The sequence below is a fragment of the Girardinichthys multiradiatus genome, chromosome 11, assembly GCF_021462225.1.
Source record: "Girardinichthys multiradiatus isolate DD_20200921_A chromosome 11, DD_fGirMul_XY1, whole genome shotgun sequence".
In the NCBI taxonomy this organism is placed as follows: domain Eukaryota; kingdom Metazoa; phylum Chordata; class Actinopteri; order Cyprinodontiformes; family Goodeidae; genus Girardinichthys; species Girardinichthys multiradiatus.
In genome coordinates, this window is record NC_061804.1 from 1,849,931 (window position 1) to 1,873,435 (window position 23,505).

A 23,505-nucleotide genomic window follows, 5' to 3' on the forward strand; every position below is an offset into this window, starting at 1 on the left:
TCATACAGCTTATTTTAAAGGAACCCTGAAACATTTCCAGAACCTTCAAGACTTCCTGAACCAAATTAAACAAAACCTTTAAGATCTCCTCACATCTTTTATTTGACCCCCCTTTTGGACCCCACGCCACACTTATTAGAACCAGGAGAATCTCAGAACAAAATGTTTCGGACCAGTTTTTAGAACCCTTACCTTTCTGTGTAAACATGCAGCAAGAGGAAAAACTGAAACGGATCACCTAGTGGTTCTGATAAAAAAAAAACAGAATCTCCTGAAACAAACAGAACCACCCGTGATTGTATGGTTCTGGATAGAAAAGCTTTAAGAACCCAATGTTTTTTGTCCTGGCCCCATGATGGACTGGCGACCTTCCAGCTGGAGACAGGAACCAGACCTTGGACCAGGTCTTGGTCATTGGACCATTCCGTCTTTGATCTTACCAGCTGCTTGAAGATCAGAACGATCTTCTAGAACCGCTTCGTTTCATGAAACCCTTTAATGAACCACACAAAGATGGAAGATATCTAGAACCTATAAGAACCCCGAGACACTCTGACAGAACTTGAGAAATTTAATGAACCTTCAGATACTTCTAGAACCTCCCTGAAGATCAGAAGCCTTTGGGTCACCCTTAGAACCTCAGGTATAGAAGTGAGGCCTAACCCTGGTCCACTATTCCCGGGAAAAAACTGAAAAGGGACCCTGGAATCCACCTTAAAGCCAGAACTCTTTGCAGAACCCTAAACCTCCTACAGAGTCCCAAACGTTTAAATGAGATCTGTGCAGTAAATCATCTTAAAGGAGAACCAGACATCTTTAACATCCGTGTTCAGAGTTCCTCTTCAGGGAATCTTTTACCTTCAAGGACCTTCTTATTACGACTACATTGGGAAAAGCCTAGGAAAACCTGGAGAGAAGCAACAGAACCCGCCAAAGTCCATATAAAATAACCGTGAAGTGGTTCTGAAGGTACCGAGAAAACTCTTACATAAACTAACAAGATGACATCAGAGGCTGCTGCTCACAGACGGCTCACTTTTTCCTCAGGGTCCTGCTGGGCCGTGTTGGCTCTGCAGAGGAAAGTTCCTGTTGCCTCGGGCCGGATGATTACGGGGGTTTATAAACATCACAGAGGAGACGGATCGGATCAGGACAACGTGCCTGAACAGGTCTGAAGGGAAGGAGGAGGGTCGGAGGGAACTGCAGCTGCTCCAACAGTTCAAAGACTGACCCAGAATCAGATGGATTTACCATGAACACATCAACCCCCTCTGAGAGGTGGGTCCAGGAGCCAAATGGACACCTGGACCCCCACAGGGTCAGAGTTCAGGGCAGCAGGTTCAGATCTGAGGAGACATGGGAGATAAAGGTTCTGGAGTCATTTGAAGAGACGAATCACAAAGAGCCTCAAGATCTTAAGCTTTTTAAAGTAGCTCTTAATAGTCCTCAAGTGGTTCTGTGATTCATTTAAGAACCACTTTGTTTCTAACTGGTTTTACTGGGAGCTAAGAGCTGGTTTGGGATTTACAGAACCTGTAGGAGCTTCATCAGGAAGCTGGATTCTTAACAGTTCTGGGTGCGGCGCTGGTGGCGTAGGGGTTAAGCGTGCGACCATGTGCAGAGGCTATAGTCCTCTATGTGGCTGTCCCAGGTTCAAGTCCTGGACCTGGTGACCTTTGCCCTCTTTCCTGTCTACCTTCTGTTGAAAAATGAAAAAATAAAGGGTTCTGGATGGTACTTCAAAAAAAATATTTTAAAAAAGTTCTGAGAAAAAGGTAAAACACCTGTGAACATATAAAGTTTAAATGTGTTAATGGTTAAATAAATGTGCAGCTATAGAACCCAGTCAGTAGAACGAGTCTGCAGATATGGACCCAAATGAAATGGTTGAGTTATTGGAGTTCTGAGGAGGTCAAATCAAATCTGCATGGATACGTGTTGATCGTCTGATGGACTGGCGACCTTCCAGTGTTTACCCTGCCTTTGACGGCCGGAGATAGGAACCAGACCTTGGACCAGGTCTTGGTCATTGGACCATTCCGTCTTTGATCTTACCAGCTGCTTGAAGATCAGAACGATCTTCTAGAACCGCTTCGATCCATGAAACCCTTTAATGAACCACACAAAGCTGGAAGATATCTGAATTAAGATTTGTTTCACAGATGCTTTACAGTTTCCGGGTCATCAGGTCGGGTTTCTAAGAACTTAACTTATTGTTTATGCTGTATAGGCAGAAATGATTTGGACCTGTTTTATTTTAAGCTGCCCCCAGATTAAACTCAATGTAAACTGGAGCTTTTTAAACAAAATGAACTGAACTGAAGCAGCAGGATGGTCCAGTGGTTTGAAAAATGGTCCATCCAGAACCCCATGACCACATTTCCTGTCAGCTTTGATCTGCTTCCTGATCTTCATCCACTTCAGTCTGGACCAACCACAGGACTCCTCAGTGCGGACGTTGTTACTGAGAGAAGACTCAGTTAACTCAGTGAGGAGTTTACACCACAGAGTCAGAGTCTGCAACTAGAGGCATGAAGGTTCCTCCAGGCTCCTGCAACAGAGCTGAACTTCAGCAGGTTCTGGAGGAACCTTCATGCCTGCAACTAGAGGCATGAAGGTTCCTCCAGGCTCCTGCAACAGAGCTGAACTCCAGCAGGTTCTGATCATTTTATATTGGAGTTTGTTGGAACGAGAAGAGCATCACCTCCATCACTCTGTGACCTTCAGCATTTTGAACAGTGTCATTAGTGTCCAGCACGAACATCTGCTGCCCTAAAACAGAAAAGCTAACATTTTTTATCCAAAATCATTGGAATAATAATAATAATAATCAGTTTGTTCTGATCCACTTTGATGAATGGATTGAAATGAAAGGTTCTGAAGGAGAGAATAAAATCAGAAGGAAAACGTGTTTTTTAACGATGAACCACATAAAATCTCAGAAACATGAAGATTTGATTTACTTTAGTGGCAGTTATTAAATGACGTCACAGCGCTGTTTACGGTCCTGAGATCTGCTGACCCCGTGTGGCCAAACAGCACAACTGCAGCTGAAGTTTCCAGCATTTATTTCTTCAGAACCGTGTTTCTGAGCAAAGATCCAACATGTCTGTCTGATAGCTTTGATCTGTTTTTTGATCTTCATCCACCTCAGTCAGTTCCTGTAGGAACCAGAATGAACTTCAGGCTCCACTGCTTGAAACATCTCCTCCCTGAGGTCTAGATTAAGTTATTTATCTTCATATCTTCTGATCAGAAGACATTTTGTTTTCAGAACCACCTGAACCCAGTCTGGAGCTAAATCTCTGTTATCAGACCAGTAGAAGTTTGAGTCCTCAACGCTGATGATGAACACGGTAAGTTCTAGGTCAGAAGTTCCTCCAAAGTTTAGTATTAAAATGGCTTTGCCTCATTAACACAGAGGACTGCTGCTTCACACCAGGCAGCGAGGATCATTTTTCTTTCCTGAATCGAAGAGAAACACAGTCTGAAAACTTTTATTAGAAACAACCAACTGAGTGGCACCAATCAGTCACCCCGACTGATACCAGTCAACTCCTCGCCTGCTGTGGTCAAATATTGAAATAACAGATTTTTCTCTTATTCTTTACATGCATGAAAACTAAAAACTCCCACTGTTTTCAGTCTGTAAACACATCACCAAGCTGCATGTTATTGGTTCTGCTGAATGTTTGTTAAAGAAAAGGTTAAAATCAGACAACTTAGAGGACAAAATTAGACAAAAGAAGAAACATCAGATCTAAAAACAGAAATCTAAAGAATCCAAGACCTGAACCTGAGCTGCATTCTCAAACACTGACAGGAAAGTTTTCTTCAGAAAAGGGACAAACTGTTACTAAATTTGACTCCTTCAACAAGCCTGGAGATCTGTTCCTGGAGACAACTGATCAGGTACAGGAGAGAGGGTTCAGGCTGAAGAAAGAAGGAAATACTTCCATCTCGTTTTGACTTTAGTCGTATTTCTGGAGAACCTGTTTTCCCAACTGCAACAACGAATAAAATGAAAACAATTTACTCCTCTACTACTAATCTCTGAAACCATTTCCTGTTTCCATAAGCATATTTAAAGAAAGTCAGGGAGGATGACGACTTTTGCACAAGAGAAACCAGAAAGAGCAGCTTTCTGCAGAGTTGAGGAGCAGCTTTATTCAAACAAATGACTTCTGACACTCAAATCTGTTTAAAGGTTTTAATAAAATACAAAAAGATTTTAAATGTTGCTCAAACATCTGAAAAAAACCCAAAACGAAGTCCATCGGAGCTGTGGCCGTTCCCGGATCAACAACCAGCACCAAACGGCACCATCGTTTCCTGTGTCCAGCAGGGGGCAGCATCCATCAAGTCCAAACATGTCCCTCTCCATCATTAACTTAGCTTAGCACAAAAACTGGGAACAGGTGGAAACTGTTAGCGCTGCAGAGAAACAGGAGGATTCTGGGAGAAAAAGGGCGGACGGCCCCTAAAATCAAAGGTCAGAGCTGCATCCTGATTGGCTGCGTCTCACAGCAGTTTGGGCAGGTTGGACACCTCGTCCAAACATTCGTTGTAGGCGTCCTGGTAGTCCTCATGGGGTTTGATCAGGATCACGCAGGTCGGCCGTTTGGAGCCAGCAGACGAGCCCAGATCCTGCAGAGGCATTTCAAAATAAGAGTCAGAAATCAGCAGCATTTCAAAATAAAACATAAAAACCAAATGAGCTTAATAAAAATGTCAACATTTCACGATAAGAGCAGCAAATAAAACTAATCACATCCATTTCAAAATAAAAGTCACAAATAAAACAAATTTCAATGTGAGACTCTTGTCACTAGAGTTTCATCTTTTAACTAAAACAAACACACGTCAGTACAATTCACCAATTTTGAAATATGACAATTTCTGAACTTTCACAGTAAAAGCCAAAGATAAAGATATACATTTCAAAATACATCAAGCAAAATATTTCAAAATGAGTCGGAAATCCCAATAAATCTATACATGCATTTCAGACTCAAACTAGACATGGATTTCAGAATAAAGGTCAGCAGGTGGGGAAAGAAACTGGGATGTGACAGCAGCCTGAGCTCCACGGGTCGTTCAGCACCAGCTGTTGGGTTTCACACTCACCACTTTAGACGGGATGTAGGCGTACGGCAGGTTCCGGTCCTCACACATGACGGGCAGGTGGCAGTACACGTCAATGGGCAGCGTGTCTCCGGCCAGAACCACGATGCTGCAGATGGAAAAACAGCGTTACCTCTGTAGCTCTGAGCATGATGGGAAATTATACCATCATCTGAAACTAGGATGAATAATATTTCGATCTATAAATACAATTTGAAAGAAATGTAGAAAAATGTTTAAATCGTTGATCAAAGTCCACAAACATAAAGGTGGAGGTAAAGAACCGAGACCGACGACCCAAACAGAGCTGGAAATAAAACATCGGTAGGAAAGTAACCAGATTAGCTTTCCTCTTCATTCAAGTTTAATCTGTTAACGATCAAAGTCGACTTAAATATCAACTTCATCTGTTTTAAATGAATGGATCTTTGTTCTGTTTCTATGAGCAGGTCTGGTTCTGCTCCATCCTGGAGAATTAAACACACCCAACACATCTTCCATTACAAACTGTTTCTGTGGACGATATAGATCCTGGTGGGTTTAGGGTGTTTTTTACGTTTGGACTTTGACTAGGCCATTCTAAAGCCTTAATGTGTTATTACTTTTAGCTATTCAGAGTCGGACCTGCTGCTGTGCTTTGGATCGTTGTCCTTCAGTAGAACCCAAGAGTGAATGGACTTAAACCTGATGGTTGGACATCGTCCTTTGGGGTTTACAGCTGGTTCCATGAATTACGGCAAGTCGTCCAGGTCCTGAGGCAGCACCAGAGCATCATACTACCACCACCGTGTTTGACTGTAGGTATGATGTTCTACACCAGATAAAATGGAGGACACACCTTTCAAAAATGTCCACTTTTGTCTCATCAGTCCATAGAATATTTTCCCAGAAGCCTTGGGGATCATCGAGATGTTTTCTGGTAAACGTTTTCTTTTGGGTCAGCAGTGGTTCTGGCCTTGGAACTCTCCCATGTAGACCATATTCGCCCTGTCTCTCTCTCTCATTGTTGAATCATGACCTCTGACCTTAACTGAGGCAGTGAGGCCAGCAGAGCTTTAGATGTTGTAATTTTGGTAGGTCGGCCTCTGCTGGGAAGGTTCTCCACTCCTCCCTCCGTTGATTGGTTCTGGCTCTCCCTGTCAATGATTTTACTTTTTCACCCGTTCCTGAAATACTTTATGTTAAACTTCATGTTGTCAATGTGTCCATAATTTAACAAGGAGGGTGGGATTACTTTCTCGGACAGGCCCAGGCTGGTTCCCTCAATAAATGAAACTATTTGACAACAGAACCTTGGTTTAACCCGGGTTCTGTTCCCTGTTCTGAAACATTCCTGTGGGATCAACAAGCACAAACAGAAGCAATCTTTAAGGGGGCGAATACTTTTTCTCAGCTCTGTAGATCAGGTCAGCATGTTGACACGCTGTGGCTGCCTCTTCATCACATACATGACCTGGTTCTCCTCTTCATCACATACATGACCTGGTTCTCCTCTTCATCACATACATGACCTGGTTCTCCTCTTCATCACATACATGACCTGGTTCTCCTCTTCATCACATACATGACCTGGTTCTCCTCTTCATCACATACATGACCTGGTTCTCCTCTTCATCACATACATGACCTGGTTCGCCTCTTCATCACATACATGACCTGGTTCGCCTCTTCATCACATACATGACCTGGTTCTCCTCTTCATCACATACATGACCTGGTTCTCCTCTTCATCACATACATGACCTGGTTCTCCTCTTCATCACATACATGACCTGGTTCTCCTCTTCATCACATACATGACCTGGTTCTCCTCTTCATCACATACATGACCTGGTTCTCCTCTTCATCACATACATGACCTGGTTCTCCTCTTCATCACATACATGACCTGGTTCTCCTCTTCATCACATACATGACCTGGTTCTCCTCTTCATCACATACATGACCTGGTTCTCCTCAGGAAGCCAACATCTCCAGACATGATCTGGTTCAGATGATCTCCAACTCACCCTTTCTCTCCTTTGTTGATGAACTTCTGAACCTCTTTGACCCCCCGCCGGATGTTCTTCACTTTGGCAGCTACAAACACACAAACGTTAACTGTAACTTCCGGCACCACATAACTTGGACGCTATGATCTACAGAACCGAATCTCCTCCTGGCAGCAGAACTTTCACAGTGGGCTTCTCTCGGCGTTTCTACCTTTTTTCACGCACTTGTAGAGCTTCTTGCTGAGCTTCCTGGAGGCCAGCGGCTGAGCAATGGCGTTGAGGTGAGCGATCAGTTCGGTGTAGCTCCGCTCGGTTCCTCCAGCCTCCACCGCTGCTGGTTCTTCTCCATCCGCAGAAACCTTCTCCTTCTTCACTTTAGTCATTTTTGATCGATAACTTATGATCTGATGCCTGCTTTCTGATCTCAGTTATTCACAACATTCACAGGAACCGCTCCACCAGGCAGACACACGTGGTTGAGCTTCTTCTTCTTCTGCTCGGAGTTCAAAACAGCAGGAGAACAGCGCCACCGGCGACCCGAAAAGGAAAAGCATATTATGTTTCTACCGCTTATTCCATAGTGGGTCGAGGGTGGTGCTGGCGCTTATCTCCAGCAGTCTACAGGCGAGAGGCAGGGTTCACCCTGGACAGGTCGCCAGTTGCTACCAATTAACCTAACAGGCATGTCTTTGGACTGTGGGAGGAAGCCGGAGTACCCGGTGAGAACCCACGCATGCACGGGGAGGACATGCAAACTCCATGCAGAAAGACCCAAGGCCAGGAATCGAACCCAGGACCTTATTGCTGCAAGGCAATTATATTATATTATATTATGTTTTATTAATTTAGCACCTGCTGTTAGAGTCCTTTTAGTCAGACCGAATGTGGTGTCTATCTAAATTTCTGCAGTAAAATATTGTTCTTTATTTTGTTGGTTTTATTTTTATCTTGCGTAGACATGATCTTCTGCACAGGTACCTGAGTTTCCAAACATCATCACCTTTCAGCAGCTTTTGACTGCGTTTCATGCTTGTTTGACATATTTTCAACTTGACACAAATAATGAGTACAAGCCCAAACACAGGAACAGTTGTAAAATGCTATGATAAATTAGAGCGTCCATAATAAAGATAATGTGTAATCTTAAGCCATTTATATAAAGCTTTAGAGAATCAAAGTTGGCTGGAAAATATACTTTAAATATAAACATATATACATAAGTAACTTTACAAGTGACTTTACACTGTCTGTGTAAATATTTGAAATAAAATCAGAAACCACGTAAAATGAATAAAACCTGAGGAACAAATTGAATAAATATTTAAATACACATACAGGTCCTTCTCAAAATATTAGCATATTGTGATAAAGTTCATTATTTTCCATAATGTCATGATGAAAATTTAACATTCATATATTTTAGATTCATTGCACACTAACTGAAATATTTCAGGTCTTTTATTGTCTTAATACGGATGATTTTGGCATACAGCTCATGAAAACCCACAATTCCTATCTCACAAAATTAGCATATCATTAAAAGGGTCTCTAAACGAGCTATGAACCTAATCATCTGAATCAACGAGTTAACTCTAAACACCTGCAAAAGATTCCTGAGGCCTTTAAAACTCCCAGCCTGGTTCATCACTCAAAACCCCAATCATGGGTAAGACTGTCGACCTGACTGCTGTCCAGAAGGCCACTATTGACACCCTCAAGCAAGAGGGTAAAACACAGAAAGACATTTCTGAACGAATAGGCTGTTCCCAGAGTGCTGTATCAAGGCACCTCAGTGGGAAGTCTGTGGGAAGGAAAAAGTGTGGCAGAAAACGCTGCACAACGAGAAGAGGTGACCGGACCCTGAGGAAGATTGTGGAGAAGGGCCGATTCCAGACCTTGGGGGACCTGCGGAAGCAGTGGACTGAGTCTGGAGTAGAAACATCCAGAGCCACCGTGTACAGGCGTGTGCAGGAAATGGGCTACAGGTGCCGCATTCCCCAGGTCAAGCCACTTTTGAACCAGAAACAGCGGCAGAAGCGCCTGACCTGGGCTACAGAGAAGCAGCACTGGACTGTTGCTCAGTGGTCCAAAGTACTTTTTTCGGATGAAAGCAAATTCTGCATGTCATTCGGAAATCAAGGTGCCAGAGTCTGGAGGAAGACTGGGGAGAAGGAAATGCCAAAATGCCAGAAGTCCAGTGTCAAGAACCCACAGTCAGTGATGGTCTGGGGTGCCGTGTCAGCTGCTGGTGTTGGTCCACTGTGTTTTATCAAGGGCAGGGTCAATGCAGCTAGCTATCAGGAGATTTTGGAGCACTTCATGCTTCCATCTGCTGAAAAGCTTTATGGAGATGAAGATTTCATTTTTCAGCACGACCTGGCACCTGCTCACAGTGCCAAAACCACTGGTAAATGGTTTACTGACCATGGTATCACTGTGCTGAATTGGCCTGCCAACTCTCCTGACCTGAACCCCATAGAGAATCTGTGGGATATTGTGAAGAGAACGTTGAGAGACTCAAGACCCAACACTCTGGATGAGCTAAAGGCCGCTATCGAAGCATCCTGGGCCTCCATAAGACCTCAGCAGTACCACAGGCTGATTGCCTCCATGCCACGCCGCATTGAAGCAGTCATTTCTGCAAAAGGATTCCCGACCAAGTATTGAGTGCATAACTGTACATGATTATTTGAAGGTTGACGATTTTGTATTAAAAACACTTTTCTTTTATTGGTCGGATGAAATATGCTAATTTTGTGAGATAGGAATTTTGGGTTTTCATGAGCTGTATGCCACAATCATCCGTATTAAGACAATAAAAGACCTGAAATATTTCAGTTAGTGTGCAATGAATCTAAAATATATGAATGTTAAATTTTCATCATGACATTATGGAAAAATAATGAACTTTATCACAATATGCTAATATTTTGAGAAGGACCTGTAGTGTAAAAACCAGAAGGACCTTAAATTAATGTGACATCTGACACCAAACGCACGGAAGACAGAAGATGGAGCACAAACTGCCCTGATCCCAAAACACACAGAGGTTCTAACCAGAACCACAGCCAAACCAACCCACACAGAGGTTCTAACCATATCTACGAGCAATAACAACAATGATAATAACAAATATTTAACTGAATAAAAGATGACTTTTCCTAATAAATAGGCAGGTAAAATATTAATACAAATGAAAGCTAGAATATCTGCGTGCAACATTTGCAAGATTAGGTTATAGTTATGATTTAGTATTTATTTGTTTTATTTGCCGAGTCATTTATGTAATTATTTAAGATTTTTAGGGATTTAACGCATTTCTACAAACTCTAGTCGTACCTAAAACAAGTAAACAGCAGTAAAATATTTGATCTGAGTGCATCATGAACAGAACCTGATCAAAGGTTGAAGATGTTCTACTCAGACCACCAGCTGGTTTTCTCTGTTTGTCACAAATTAAATCAGCTGTTTCCTGCTGCAGTCTGATCCCAATGGGACAGCTTTCTGTCCTTACTTTGATCCCGTAGCGGTGACGCATGGACACCCTGATGGACACAGCCAAAAGCGTCCAGCAGGGGGAGCCACAGACACTGACCACACCATGGTGGGTTGACAGAAGAAGCAGGGACAGCACCAGAGGACAAAACCGCCTGGGAACAAAACAAGAGACTGTCAGAGGTTGTCTGATCCAGAACAGTTTACAGAACCACAGAAGGTCTGGGCCACAGGAAGGAAACTGGACCAGATCAGCAGACAATCAGGAGAAGATAAGGAGAAGATCAGGGCAGCAACATTAAAACTAGTTAATCAATAGTAACCAAAGCAGCAGAGGGACATTCTGCTTTTGGAGGCAGGAAAAAACATCAGTCTGGAGAATGGAGCTTTAACCAGAACCGAACTGCGTTGGTTAATCAGCTGGGTCAGAACATATTCAAAGCGACATTTCTGTAAAATGTTTGTGGTCTGTGGGGGTCAGGAGATACTAAAGGTGATCTAATGAAGGGGAAGCTGCAGGCCCATGGTCCAACTGTAGTTCAAACTGGTTCTGATAGGTTTCAGAACACCTGAGCAGTTGTGGACTGCTCATGGTGTCCCCACTGATTTGGGTCCATAACCCAAAACTGAGAAGACACAGATCAGTGGAACAATGTGTCCTGGCCTGTAGCGTGTGAGTTTCTCTGTACAATAATGGCAACACCATCCTAATCTTTCCCAGACTGATTGGCAGCAGCTTCTTTAGGGTCATTGCTGATAGCGTACCAGCTTGGCATTGTGTTAATCTGTGTATCTGGTCCACAACAGAAAACTGCCAAAACCTCTTCATCCCACTGCTGATGGTCGGATAATCAGAGCATCTGATCAGCAGCTCCTGGTTTGTACTTCTAGTACCACAGAAGAAGTGAGGATAAACTTGGTTCTGGTTTCAAGTCGCAGATTCTAGACAAACCTGAACTTTAAACCGCTACAAAGCACCAAGAGTGATGCTTCTGCGCCGACGTCCATCCCAGTGGATTTCTGGGTTACTGGTTGATTCTATAACAGAACAGCTATGGTGATACCCACAGATATTCAGAACTAGTAGAACTCAGGCTCTGGGCCGCACCGCTCCTAACACATGCAGAGCTTTTGTGAGTCTGGGTCAGCTACTGAGCCTGTCACCAGTGGACCGAGCTGCTGTGGGACCAGTTTGTGCAACAATCCACGAGCATTACTGTCACCAGCAGAACCAAAATTCACTTTGACCATCCCATCAAACACCATTGGTGGATCTGGACCAAACTGGACCTGCTCCATGTTCTGCTTGGACTGCTCATCTTTGTGGTCTAGGTAACAGGAGATAAATCAATGGATTCATCTAACTGCAAAAGATTCACTAAGGAACCACTGAATGGTTTTGGAGTGAAGACCAGAACACGCCAAAAACATGTGGCAGAAATGGAAACGTGTCACAATTTTCATTATCTGGCTTCACTTCTGATGGATCAACTTTAAACACTAATGAGGACAAAAAGTCATTTTAAGCAGTACAAGAGATTTTATTTATATCTTAAATGTAATTATAGATATTTAATAAGTAGTAGTAAGTAGGAAACCAGGGGGAGAAATATATTAAATATATTCTATGTATCGTTTGCCTAAAATGATAATATGAATAAATGTCTGTAGGCAAGGCAGGTTTATTTCTACAGCATCATTCATAGACATCCATGGTGCTTTACAGGAAAACCAAGGAAACAGACAACAAATCATGAGCGTAAAAACATGTAAGGAACAGATGTTAACACTCAGATATTAAAGGCTCATTTTTATCTGACTGTCTTCAGGCTCGTTTGTTCAAACAGGTTCAAAGTTCATTTTGATCAAAAGCTGCAGCAAACTCAAATGTTTTCAGTCCGGATTTAAAGGATCCAACAGTTTCTGCTCATCTCAGGTTTTCAGGCAGTTTGTTCCAGAGCTGAGGAGCAGAGAGCCTAAATGCTGCCTCACCTGGGTTGGTTCTGGTTCTGGGAACACTTAGTAAGTAAACGGGCCTTTTGGTACAAAGTGGTTCTTGAAGAGAGATTTCAGCTCATCGCCATTAAAACTGCTCAGCTTTGTGAGAGCTGAAGCTCAGCTGATAATCTGATGAAAGACTCCTGAACTTTACTGCTGCTGTGTTCATCAAAGGGAGACTCATTTAGTTGTAATCTTTTGCTCAACAATGAAAAACCTTTTATTCTGACCTCTGTGCTGCTGTTTCTAGCAGATCTTTGGGTTCCTTTGTCCTGAAAACTGTGGATGAATGTGGTTCCCTCCCTCATCGCTCAGCATTTGTTTAAAACCTAAAACAGTTTCCTGCAGCGAATGTTTTCTCAGTTAAAAGTCTGTGATATTTATTTAAACAAATAGACAAATACAAACTATACAATATTCATTTTAGGACACATGTCTGAGCGATAAAACAATATGTAATAAAAGAAAAGTATGTGTGTGAATGAGTGATAGTTGACGCTCCTCTGTCGCTCCATCACTCTGTTGTTCTGGCTGGGTCGGGTCCAGTTGGGTCCTACTGATGGTGTGGTTGGACCTCCAGACGGAGAATGATTCATTCATCCTCGTTACAGAACATTCAAAAAGTAAATGTGAATCCAGCTTCAGCCTCAGAAAAACAAAAGCCGGTTCTGGGTGTTTTGTCCCGTTGAGTTTAGCTGCACCTGTCCACCAACCTCTGGTAAGAACATTGACCTCCCAGCAGCAGCAGAGCTGAAGCTCTGACTGGATGAGGAGGGAAGCTGAAGTTGCTTCAACTGTCCTGCTTCATGTTTCCATCAGAGAGTGGGGCGGAGTCTTAAAGCAGGGGGCGGAGCCTCAGAGCTCAGGGGCAGAACTCGTAATCGCCTCCTTCGACGCCTCCATCTATTTGATAGATGTTCTCCACCACTGAGCCTCGATGGTGCAGCTGCAGGGTGGAGGAGGTGGAGTTGAAGTGGACCTGCTGCTGCTGAGGCCTGAGACAGAACCAGAACCACTCAGTCACTCATATGTTTTAACAGAATTTACTGCAAACAACTCCAACTCATCATCTGATAATGACCTCATCAGTTTATCTAGAGACAAATAATGCTGCTGTTTTAACTAATTCTGGATAAAACTAAATTAATTTGAACATTTTTAGGTTACCTGGGCTTCCTGAACACCTAGTAAATATTCTAGTTTGCAGAGATGGACCTGATATGAACTTAAAAAGTTTTCATTTAATCTGATAAACCGGGCCTTCTTGTGAGAAATTGACCATTTTTGTGTTTTTATAACAGAATTATAAATTTTCTGACTGAAAACACAGAACTATACTCTGCTCCTTTAACATTTCATAAATCTGAGACTCATTGTGTCATTTCTTCAGAGGATCTAAGTAACTTTGTGGCTGATTTCAGTTAAAACTTCAGTGACACATTAAAGGTCATCTCATCTTTTCTGTCTTTGACTGGATGCTGCAGTGATGCTGCAGCTTGTTGAGAAGCTGTGGTTAACTCATCTCCTCCTCGTGGTCTCGTGATGCTTCTGGTCTCATTGTAACATTTAAACGTGACATTTAAAAAATGTCTGCACCAGCTGAACGTTGAGGTCCAGACATGTTTAGAGATCAGACAGAAAACCGCTGAGGTTTCCGTTTCTTGTAAAAAGTTACTGAAGGGTGTGAATAATAAAGCTGCTGCTGCAGAGTTTTAGTTGATTTTAGACATTTGAACAAGTTAGTAAAACAACCTGAAAAAATCCCAATTCAACATTTCCTTCTTTATATTTTCCACACAGTGAGTCATAGTTTAATCCCCTAAAAAAACTAAAACACAGTCGATGTGTCGTATGTATAGCAGTGATCCTTGCTGATGCATATTAAACACAGAAGGGTCTTAGAGGCACTTTGCCACCTTCTAGAGGTCCAAGTCATGCCAAAGTAGGACTGGTTTGCTTCATTTGGGTTGTAGGAGCTAAACTCACATTAAGAAAGGGTCTTAAAGGGTTAAAGTTTGGTCCGGAAACAACCAAGGTCCAAAGAAAACCTGTGACAGAACCATTGGATCAGAACAGTTTCACAGATCAGATGAAGGTCTGTTTGACAGAGGGGCCCGGGGCCCCTGTGACCCTGTTCTCAAAGGAAGAACTGAGCCTCACAGCTGAGCTGAACTGACACCTGCTGTGAGGTTTGTGGTTTTAGGCATTTTCTCTATTCTCTGAGTTTCACTCTGAACACACTGAGGCTCCACTGAGGTGTGCGATGATGACGCTCAGATGAAGATGAACCAGCAGTTTCCAGGTGGAGAAACTGTGATGAAGCTGAGTCATGAATGATCAGCAGTGAGTCTGCAGCCTGGTTTAACGAACCACCGACCTCCTAATGCCAGAAACTGTACAGAGTTTTTAAAAAGATGAAGAAACAAAGACACTCACAGTTTGAGCTGCCTCCATCTTCTGGCTGTAAAGACACAAAAACATCAGAGAGAACATTAAAAAAAACAGTTTCATTCACAAACACAAAGTAAAAAGTAAGTACACCCTCTGTCAGGTCTGTTTGACGGTTGATATGATGTGGTTGCGCTGATCTGCTGTCTTTTGATTCCTCCAAACATGGTTCTGTCCGGTTTGACCAAATATCTCCACTTTGGTCTCATCTGACCAGAGAACATTGTCCCAGAACTCTTGTCCTTCATCCAGATGCAGCTTTGCTAGCCTGAGTCCTGCTGCCATCTTGTTTTAAGAGGTTTTCTCCTTCAAGCCTTCCAAACAACCACATCGGTTCAATGCTTTTTTTAACTGTCCTGTCTTGACCTTTAACCTGCTAACTGAGGCCTGTAAAGACTCTGTACAGAGAGGGAACTCTTGATTTTTTGTTCATTTCTCTGAGCTTCACGCTCTGACCTTGGGCTGAACCTGCTGGGACGTCTACTCCTGGGAAGATCAGCTGCTGTCTGAGATGTTTTCCTCTTGGGAATAAAGTTTCTCTCTGTAAAACGATGCACCTCAGGTAATTTGGAGATGACCTTATGACCCTTCCCATGTTGATGGGCAGCAACAGTTGCTTCTCTGCGATCATTACTGATGTCTTTCCACCCTGGCATTGTGTTAACAGCCACAGCTGTATGCTCCAGAGCAGAAAACCAATTAATCTCCAGCTGTTATAGAGTTACTCACTGATCGATTAGGAACTGGCTGCTAGTTTCCTTCTTAAATGATATTGAAGCAGTGAGGATGAACCACATTTGGACCACGTTGGTTTCATCTCTGTTCAGTAAATGTTTACTTGTTAAAATTTGACCCATTTCAGAAATATAAACATGAGTGAAGATTTTCTTCTGTGTGAGTAAAAATGATCCGTTTCTTTTCCAAAACCTAACCTCTGACCTTAGAGAGGCTGAATCTTCATGTGGCTGTTAGAGTTCTTACTTCTGCTGTGAAGTTTCACCAGAACCTTCATTCACACTTCAGCTGCTACAGAGTGTGAAGTTTAACCAAACTGATTATCAATCATTTCAAGTCATTTCCATTTGAAAGTTTCACAAATATTCATCATTTTTCCTTGACAGAAACTTTGGCTGCTGCTAAATCAATCAGAGCAAACTCACCCATAATGAAGAGTCCAGCTGCAGTGGCCAGAACCACCAACAGGAACAGAACACCCACCAGAACCACCGTCAGCATGCTGTTCTCCTGCTGACGCTATAAACAGAAGCATGAAGCATCGGTCAGCTCAGGTCAAGTTCAGAAAGTGATGCAGTTATTGTTCAGACAGATGTTCTCCAGCAGCAGCTCCTCTGGGAAATAAACCCTCCTGACAAACTGAACTTGGAGCATTTATAGAACGGACCACACATCCTGTCCCTGGAACCAGAATGAACCCAAGGAATATGATGGAAAATATGATGAATATGATTACATTTTCATTTTAATGCAGGTTAATGCAGCCACACATATTAGTTATTAGTGGATCTGTTGTTTTAACCCAGATAACTCAGTGTTAACAGATGTTTTAATATGAGCCGTCTGATTTAGAAACACTGTTTGTTAAATCCTGAACGGCTGGTCTGATCACTGGAGTTACAAAAACCCGTTTCCAACAGCAAGAAAGTATGACGTTAACGCAGCAGGTTTAAAGGAACGCTAAAGGAGCTCACAGCATTTTGATTGGTTGTTGGTGACTCCTATCTGCAGAGCTGTCTCTACATAAAATCAACAGTGTTTATAAATCAGACTGGTGATATTCAGACGTCTGTTTCCAGAGATCTGTGGACATAAACTGCCGCCCTGCGCTGTGATCCTCTACAGAGGCCCAGAGAACAACCGAGGGAAGATCTGGAGGTTCTGGAAAACAAACATGAGCCACTGGGGTTCAGTCGGTAGAACTGTGTTATAATCTAAAGGTTGTGAGAAATGTGCAACGATGTATGAAAGTGTTTCTGAGGGAGGTTCTAGAGTAAACTGAATAAAAGCGATGTATTAGTTCAGACCGTTTAGATTCACTGGAAGAGATTTCTTTGACACAACAATGTGGTTCTGGACCGCCTCTCTGGTTGAGAGAAACCAAACCTGTTCTTTTAGCCGACTCTAAAAACAACCCTGGTTTTAAACTGGAACAGGTTTGATGAAAACACCCTGACTCTATTTGGACGCAGACTGTTTCAGTCTAACGCAGCAGATCCCTGAACGGGTCTGAAACATGTTCTGACTGTATGTGTGGAACATTTATCTCCTTTAACATCCATGGTTTACCTGTGATGAGAAGTGGCAGATCGATCAGATGAAGAGTAACATCAACTAAACCTGTTTGATTCTACTTTCTGTTCTGTCTCACAGGATAACGTCATGGTTGTCTCACCTCAGCTGGGATGCTGCTGTCAGTGCAGGAAGTCAGGAGGTTCTCTGTGGTCATGAGATCTGCTGCATGAGGAAATGAAAGTGGTTGGATTTAGAACAGCTGGATCAGCAGCATGGTGACAGAGATGAAGAGCAGAACTAGAAACATGATCTGATGTTTGCTTCTCAGCATCAACTTTCTCTTTAAAACTTGTCAAAGCTTTTAGTTTTTCAACTTTTCATCAGACTGAGTCATGCAGTAAAAACTCTGAATGTTTTCTCATTAACAGGTTTTACTGGTGTTTGCTGTCAGGAACCTTCATCGGTTCTGCTTGAGTTCTGAGCTGTGAATGACCCGTGTATTTTTGTACCTGTAGTCTGAGCAGGATCTGGACTCTCTGTGAAGGTCTGTGTGTCTGATGGATCTGATGTGGTCAGAGCTGCAGCTGGAGCTGAACACAGACCAGGAAACATTATTATGTCATCAGTGAATTAGGTTGTCAGTACAATACTGGGTCATCTTGGGTTTAGGAGCCATTTTCTGCCTGAATGGGGCTGGGTTAAGATACTTTAATAAAAAACATCCTGTCCTAGACTAAAGTGAGTGGAAAAGCAGCCAAAGTGCAAAGAGAAATGCTTCAGATCCTTCATCAAGTCTAGAGAACTTCTGATTGAGGACATTTTCTAAAAGTTTACAGGAGAAGATCTGAATCTCTGAAAGGACAAGAGAAAGAAATGGAGTTTTGGACTTGACTGGACCTGAGGTTGATGCGAAATGAACACCCAAATTATTTACTCTGAAAGAAATAAAACCACGTCTAAAATGTTTTTTTTTCCCAGTGTTTCAGAAATCTGGGTGGTTTAGGATGGATTAAATGATATTACTGATGTTAATAATGTTAAATGGTCAGGCAGTCACTGATGGAGATGAGTTTTTTTGAGTAAGAATATTTTAAAGGTTTATTGGTTTGAAAAGAGTTGAGTGATTGTATATTGAGGTATTTTACAGTTTTTTTTCTTCTACCTGCTCCTCTTTGATCAAATTTTATTGTTAAGTGAATAAAAAAAGAAACTTTTTTCTGTGGTAAATTCTTTGACTTTAGGTTTTAAATTACGAGCTTTTTTGACGTCACTTTCTTTCAAATTTAAACGTTCCGTTAACAAAAATGCTTTCAACTCCTTTCATTTACAGTGCCTTGCGAAAGTATTCGCCCCCTTGAACTTTTCAACATCTTGCAACATTTCAGGCTTCAAACACAAAGATATAAAATTCTAAGTTTTGTGAAGAATCAACAACAAGTGGGACACAATCGTGAAGTGGAATGAAATTTATTGGATGTGTCAAACTTTATTAACAAATAAAAAACTGAAAAGTGAGGCGTGCAATATTATACGGCCCCCTTGCGTTAATACTTTGTAGCTCCACCCTTTGCTGCAATTACAGTTGCAAGTCGCTTGGGGTTTGTCTCTATCAGTTTTCACATCGAGAGACTGTTTTTTCCACTGTTTCATTGGTTTGGAAAATGAAAATCTATAAAGATCTGTATTTTCTCACCTCTCTCAACAGACAAGTCAAACTGATATTTTTCATCATTGAACCACCCAGGTATCTCCACTCTGCATCCATATTTTCCAGCATCTTCCTTTGTGAGGTTCAGGATAGTCAGAGAAACGTCTCCTTTATCCAGTTGTCCCAGTAGCTGATACCTGCTGGAAACTCTGGTCTCTTCTATAACTTTATCTCCATCTGTAGAGATCAGCTGATTGTCACAGCGATTTCTCGGTATCTGTCCTCGACCCCAGCAAACATGCGCCGCTCTATTCTTTATTATATCATATTTACAGGTCAGAGTCACACTCTGACCCGTTTGACCAACAGCTCTGCTGCTGTCACATCCTGACACTGAAAACACAGAAAATACATAGTTAGATGTCACAGATTTCAGTTCCAGCAACTAAAATATAAAAATCAAACCTGCTGTGTTTCCTCTGCAGCAATCAGTTTAATGTCTCACTCTAAAACACCATCTGGGCCTCATTTTTACCACCTAGAAGCCAGTTTATTATATTTATATTGCTTAATGTGATTTTATGGTCACTGTTAGGGTTTATGAAGTCTCAAACAAAGGACCAGTAACTCCAACTGGAACACCTCAGTGATCGGCAGAGCTTCAGATCAGACATTTATTTCCAGTTCTGAAAATGTTTCTCATCGTGCCACATGATTGAGAACTTGGCATTCCTGCATTGTAACCACCTCAAAGTTCAATGAAGGAGCCTCAAACATCAGAAATAAAAGTCCTATAAAACATTTAAAATCCTGCAAGAATGTTTCATTAAACCATGAGGAAATACTCAGCACTGTAATAGTACTAAACCTGGCAACAGAGTCTGTAAAGGTCGTGTAAAATAGAAGTTATTTTTACTTTTAGCCTACAAAACACCGAGCAGAACAGAAGAGAAAAAGTACCTGTAAGGAGCGTGACAAGCAGCAGGACCTTCATGATGAACAAATTATCACGCAGAAACAGGCTTTCACCCACAGCGGCTGAAACTCTGCCTGTCATCACAGCTGCAAACACACACTGCTTCATGAAGAGGCGTGACAAGACCTAAACCCTCAGCGTGGTCAGAGAGGAAGAACAAGAGGAAGCCTTCAACAGCGTCTCTGCTCCTACAGAGCTTCTGGTAACAGAAGAATGAAACCAAACCAGAGGCTGTTTCTGTTGAAACCACAGATATGCTTCATGTTGCTGAAATCTATTAATAAATACCTAGAAGACAGAAACAGCTTTAAACTCACCAAGGTTCTCTTTTCACAGTCAAGTACTGTTTCAGAGCTAATTTTCCTTGTTTTGGTTCAGATCCACTGAATCACTAGGATGTGAAGTAAAACAGCATCTTTATTTTTTCATGCTTTAAAAAATATTAGACAACAGATTTCATTTGGAAGCTCCTGATAATGCAGCTCCAGTCAGTGAGTGAGGGTAATGCATCACCTTTTAGAAATTAGGAAACTGTTTGCAGGACCTTCTGCATCGTACTTAATTATGTCCGAGTGCCATCAAGTCAAGTCAAGTTTATTTATATAGCGATTTTCAGCAACAAGGCACTTATCGTGTCTGTTTTTGAGGGTTCATGGATTTTTGGACTTTCTGCTCTGATGCTGTATCTGACCCTCAGACTTTGAGTTTCACATCATTTTTCCCCTTCAGAATCTTTCAAGCAGGAGCAGAAATCATCTCGGTGGAAAACACCTGCTGCCTGGACTTTTGTGAAGAGAAATAAAGAAACAACAGAGAAAATATCTGTAGTTTTCCTTTTCCTTCCTGCAGTGGCTGCCATATCTAGCAAATTACCAGGCAAGGCACTGACTGTAACAGACTAGTTTATGATCTAATATATATATATATATAAATATCTTTTAAAAAAGATGATAAGTTCACTTTGATTACATCTCCAACTCTCGCTGCTTCACCATATAAAAAACCCATCTGTTTGTCCTCTGGGGGGCGCCACAGATACTTCAAGCCAAGGTCCTGTTGTACAGACATAATGGCTAATCTTTGTTGGCAATTGTAACCTCACCTGTTCTTACTTTTGGTCAATTCCTTTACATCAGTGCAATAATACAATTCACTGCATAGAAGTATGTGAGTATGAATAACTTATGAACACTTTGTGGTTTTGTCTTCATCCAATTCACTGTTTTTAAAAACTGTGAAAAAGGTATCTCTTTAGTACCAATTTAGCAAATATTCTGCATGTTAAACAACTTGAAAGAGTATAAACTGAGGAGTTGAACAATAAACTCTGACCTGAGACACAATCAGTAGGAAATGTTCTAGATATTTACAGGAAATTGATACTGACTCATAAATGTAACTGTCTTCAAGAGTAAACGGGGACAATCATTTACTGATTTGGGTAATAGCTGCTATTTCCAAGATGGCAGTTGTTGTTACTTGATCAGGAAGACCGGTGATTAATCTCTAAATGTTTCTTTAGGAATAAAAATAAAAATGTTTGGCCTCCCCGTCGGGGAATCGAACCCCGGTCTCCCGCGTGACAGGCGGGGATACTCACCACTATACTAACGAGGATTGGCACGGATGGTTTTCAGTGCAGTACCTCTTTTAACCATTACAGCAACGCCTATGTGACACGGCGCTGTTCTGTTTCGGTTACACCGCCCATCACCATCGTCGATCATACCACTGAATTGTCAAACTTGGTACACAACAAACGGAGGAGGGAGTAGGAAGAAGACGTCTTAGAGATGAAGAAAAACTTTTCAAAGTGGTTGAAAGACAGTAGGTAAGTTATGTCAATGTATTAAAAAAGCTACTACTAGTAAAATGACAGGTTACTGTTGCCTTGCAACTGTGTACTGATTTTAAAAGATAACAGATCATGACAAGAAAAACAAAGAAAGTTGTTTGTGGTTATTTTCACAGTAATCATTGTGTTTGAAAGTTGTACCAGCTCAACCCTTGTCAATCTAAGCCTTGTCTGGGCCTCCATGACCTTATGATGATTCACCAGGGAGGTGCTGAAGAAAGAGTACAAACACCAACAAGATGAAAAGCTCCACAGCTTCTGGGATGGCCTTGCAAGTGTGGCACAACACCAGGATAAGTTCATGAGCATAACAAGCACATAGATAGCTTCAGGGTGGAGCCTTCTGAAATATGCTTGTACACCTCCAGTGGACCCACTCATGACAGCTGCACCATCATATGTTTGTGCTACACACATAAGCACTGCAAGACCATTGTTTTGAATCTGCTGCTGCAGCTCATTTGCGATGGACTGGGCATCAAATGATTTTATCTCTGCAAGTGCTAGGAAACGTTTCTTCACTGCCGCCTCTGACACAAACAGCTAACTGTTCTGATTTTTCATCCCTTGCCTCATCTGCCATGATGGCATAGATTTTGGACTTTGTCATTTCAGATACAATGACACTAGTAACTTCCTGAGCACAACAGTCAATCATGTCATTCTGGGATGTTGCTGAGATATACTGAGCATTTGATGGAGGGTGATGTTTTTGAAGAAAAGGATTCAATTCCTTCAAAAGCTCCATCCAAGCAAGACAATTCCCTCTGTTTGTGCTGTCTCTACCTTCATCATGGCCACGAGAAGGAAGTCCCTGTCTCCCTAACATAGAAGTGACTGCAACAATTTGCCTGAGATACTCTCTTCTCTCAATTATCTTACTTGCCTTTGCAGATGCTATCATCTGTGCAACATTTCCCTGAATGCTAGTTGCCTGGTAGCTTTTCCATGCAACAACACTGTCCTTATGTGTTTGTGCTATCTCATGTTTGCCAAATATGACTAAAGCTTTCTTCCACTTCTTGGAACCACTACTCACCAAACTATCATGTTTGAGATTTTTGCCAAACACTCTAAATGGGAAGCAGAAAGCTGTATTCTGGTAGACTGAATATTCTCACCAGTTGTGGTGAAATGCTCGCTTCTGTGTACCAAAACTATGGAGTGGGTAGCTCTTCAGCTTCACCTGTCTGGGCCCTGAGTCTTTGTCACCTAAATCAAACCCTGTATTGGAGTGAGCTTCTGCTGGTTCATCATTTTCCCTCTCCTGGTCTATTTGTTTTCCTTCTCTCTCTGCAATAACTTGATCTTGTTCAATGGTTACAATTAATTGGAATGTATGAACCTGACTTTTGTAAAGAGCCTTGAGACGACATGTGTTGTGAATTGGCGCTATATAAATAAACTGAATTGAAATGAATCTTCTGCTGCCTCTTCATACATGGACTCTTTATCCCCTTGCTCTGTCTGACTTGACCTTGCCTGTTGATCTGTTCCTCCCTCTGACCCTTCACGATACATTGAAACACAATTAATTGAATGAATAACTGATCAACATAAAGGCTAATGCCATGACTTTCACTCACAACACAATAATTGTTTGCTGTCAAATATTTTGAAGTCGCACAGATTACATTTTGGGCCCATATGTGACTAAAATGGTTGTAATTTCAAACCCTGAAAAATATCTCTCAATTATTGAAATATAGTTATAGTTAGT

The 23,505-nt window shown here is 41.9% G+C and overlaps 2 protein-coding genes, 1 long non-coding RNA gene and 1 other non-coding gene across 4 annotated transcripts; 1 reads left to right on the forward strand and 3 right to left on the reverse strand.

The window, feature by feature from the left end:
* Positions 1-4,196: 4,196 nt before the first annotated feature.
* Positions 4,197-7,657, reverse strand: nhp2 (NHP2 ribonucleoprotein homolog (yeast)). Its single transcript, XM_047378434.1, has 4 exons — positions 7,327-7,657; positions 7,134-7,203; positions 5,128-5,233; positions 4,197-4,647 (listed from the first exon to the last, which is right to left on the reverse strand). The coding sequence occupies exons 1-4, from the start codon at positions 7,496-7,498 to the stop codon at positions 4,522-4,524; spliced, it is 474 nt and encodes a 157-aa protein (XP_047234390.1). The 5' UTR covers positions 7,499-7,657; the 3' UTR covers positions 4,197-4,521.
* Positions 7,658-12,276: 4,619 nt separating this feature from the next.
* On the reverse strand, positions 12,277-20,128 carry LOC124875902 (T-cell immunoglobulin and mucin domain-containing protein 4-like). Its single transcript, XM_047378320.1, has 7 exons — positions 19,915-20,128; positions 19,000-19,347; positions 17,816-17,896; positions 17,467-17,528; positions 16,217-16,310; positions 15,045-15,069; positions 12,277-13,603 (listed from the first exon to the last, which is right to left on the reverse strand). The coding sequence occupies exons 1-7, from the start codon at positions 20,036-20,038 to the stop codon at positions 13,471-13,473; spliced, it is 867 nt and encodes a 288-aa protein (XP_047234276.1). The 5' UTR covers positions 20,039-20,128; the 3' UTR covers positions 12,277-13,470.
* Positions 20,129-21,475: 1,347 nt separating this feature from the next.
* trnad-guc lies at positions 21,476-21,547 on the reverse strand. The gene has a single exon. It is a non-coding gene; the product is annotated as a tRNA-Asp (tRNA).
* LOC124875903 lies at positions 21,538-23,205 on the forward strand. The gene is made up of 2 exons (XR_007040167.1): positions 21,538-21,761; positions 21,902-23,205. It is a non-coding gene; the product is annotated as an uncharacterized LOC124875903 (long non-coding RNA).
* Positions 23,206-23,505: the final 300 nt, after the last annotated feature.

Bases quoted from the DNA above. Each gene is read 5' to 3' on its own strand.
- LOC124875902 (XM_047378320.1), bottom strand. From the start codon at position 20,038: ATGAAGCAGTGTGTGTTTGCAGCTGTGATGACAGGCAGAGTTTCAGCC. The intron at 16,311-17,466 runs GTGAGACAACCA...TTCTGTTTATAG, and splicing joins ACAGCAGCATCCCAGCTGAG to CGTCAGCAGGAGAACAGCAT. The intron at 13,604-15,044 runs GTGAGTGTCTTT...GTTCTGTCTCAG, and splicing joins AGATGGAGGCAGCTCAAACT to GCCTCAGCAGCAGCAGGTCC.
- nhp2 (XM_047378434.1), bottom strand. From the start codon at position 7,498: ATGACTAAAGTGAAGAAGGAGAAGGTTTCTGCGGATGGAGAAGAACCA. The intron at 7,204-7,326 runs GTAGAAACGCCG...GTGTGTTTGTAG, and splicing joins CTACAAGTGCGTGAAAAAAG to CTGCCAAAGTGAAGAACATC. The intron at 5,234-7,133 runs GTGAGTTGGAGA...TTCCATCTGCAG, and splicing joins ATCAACAAAGGAGAGAAAGG to CATCGTGGTTCTGGCCGGAG.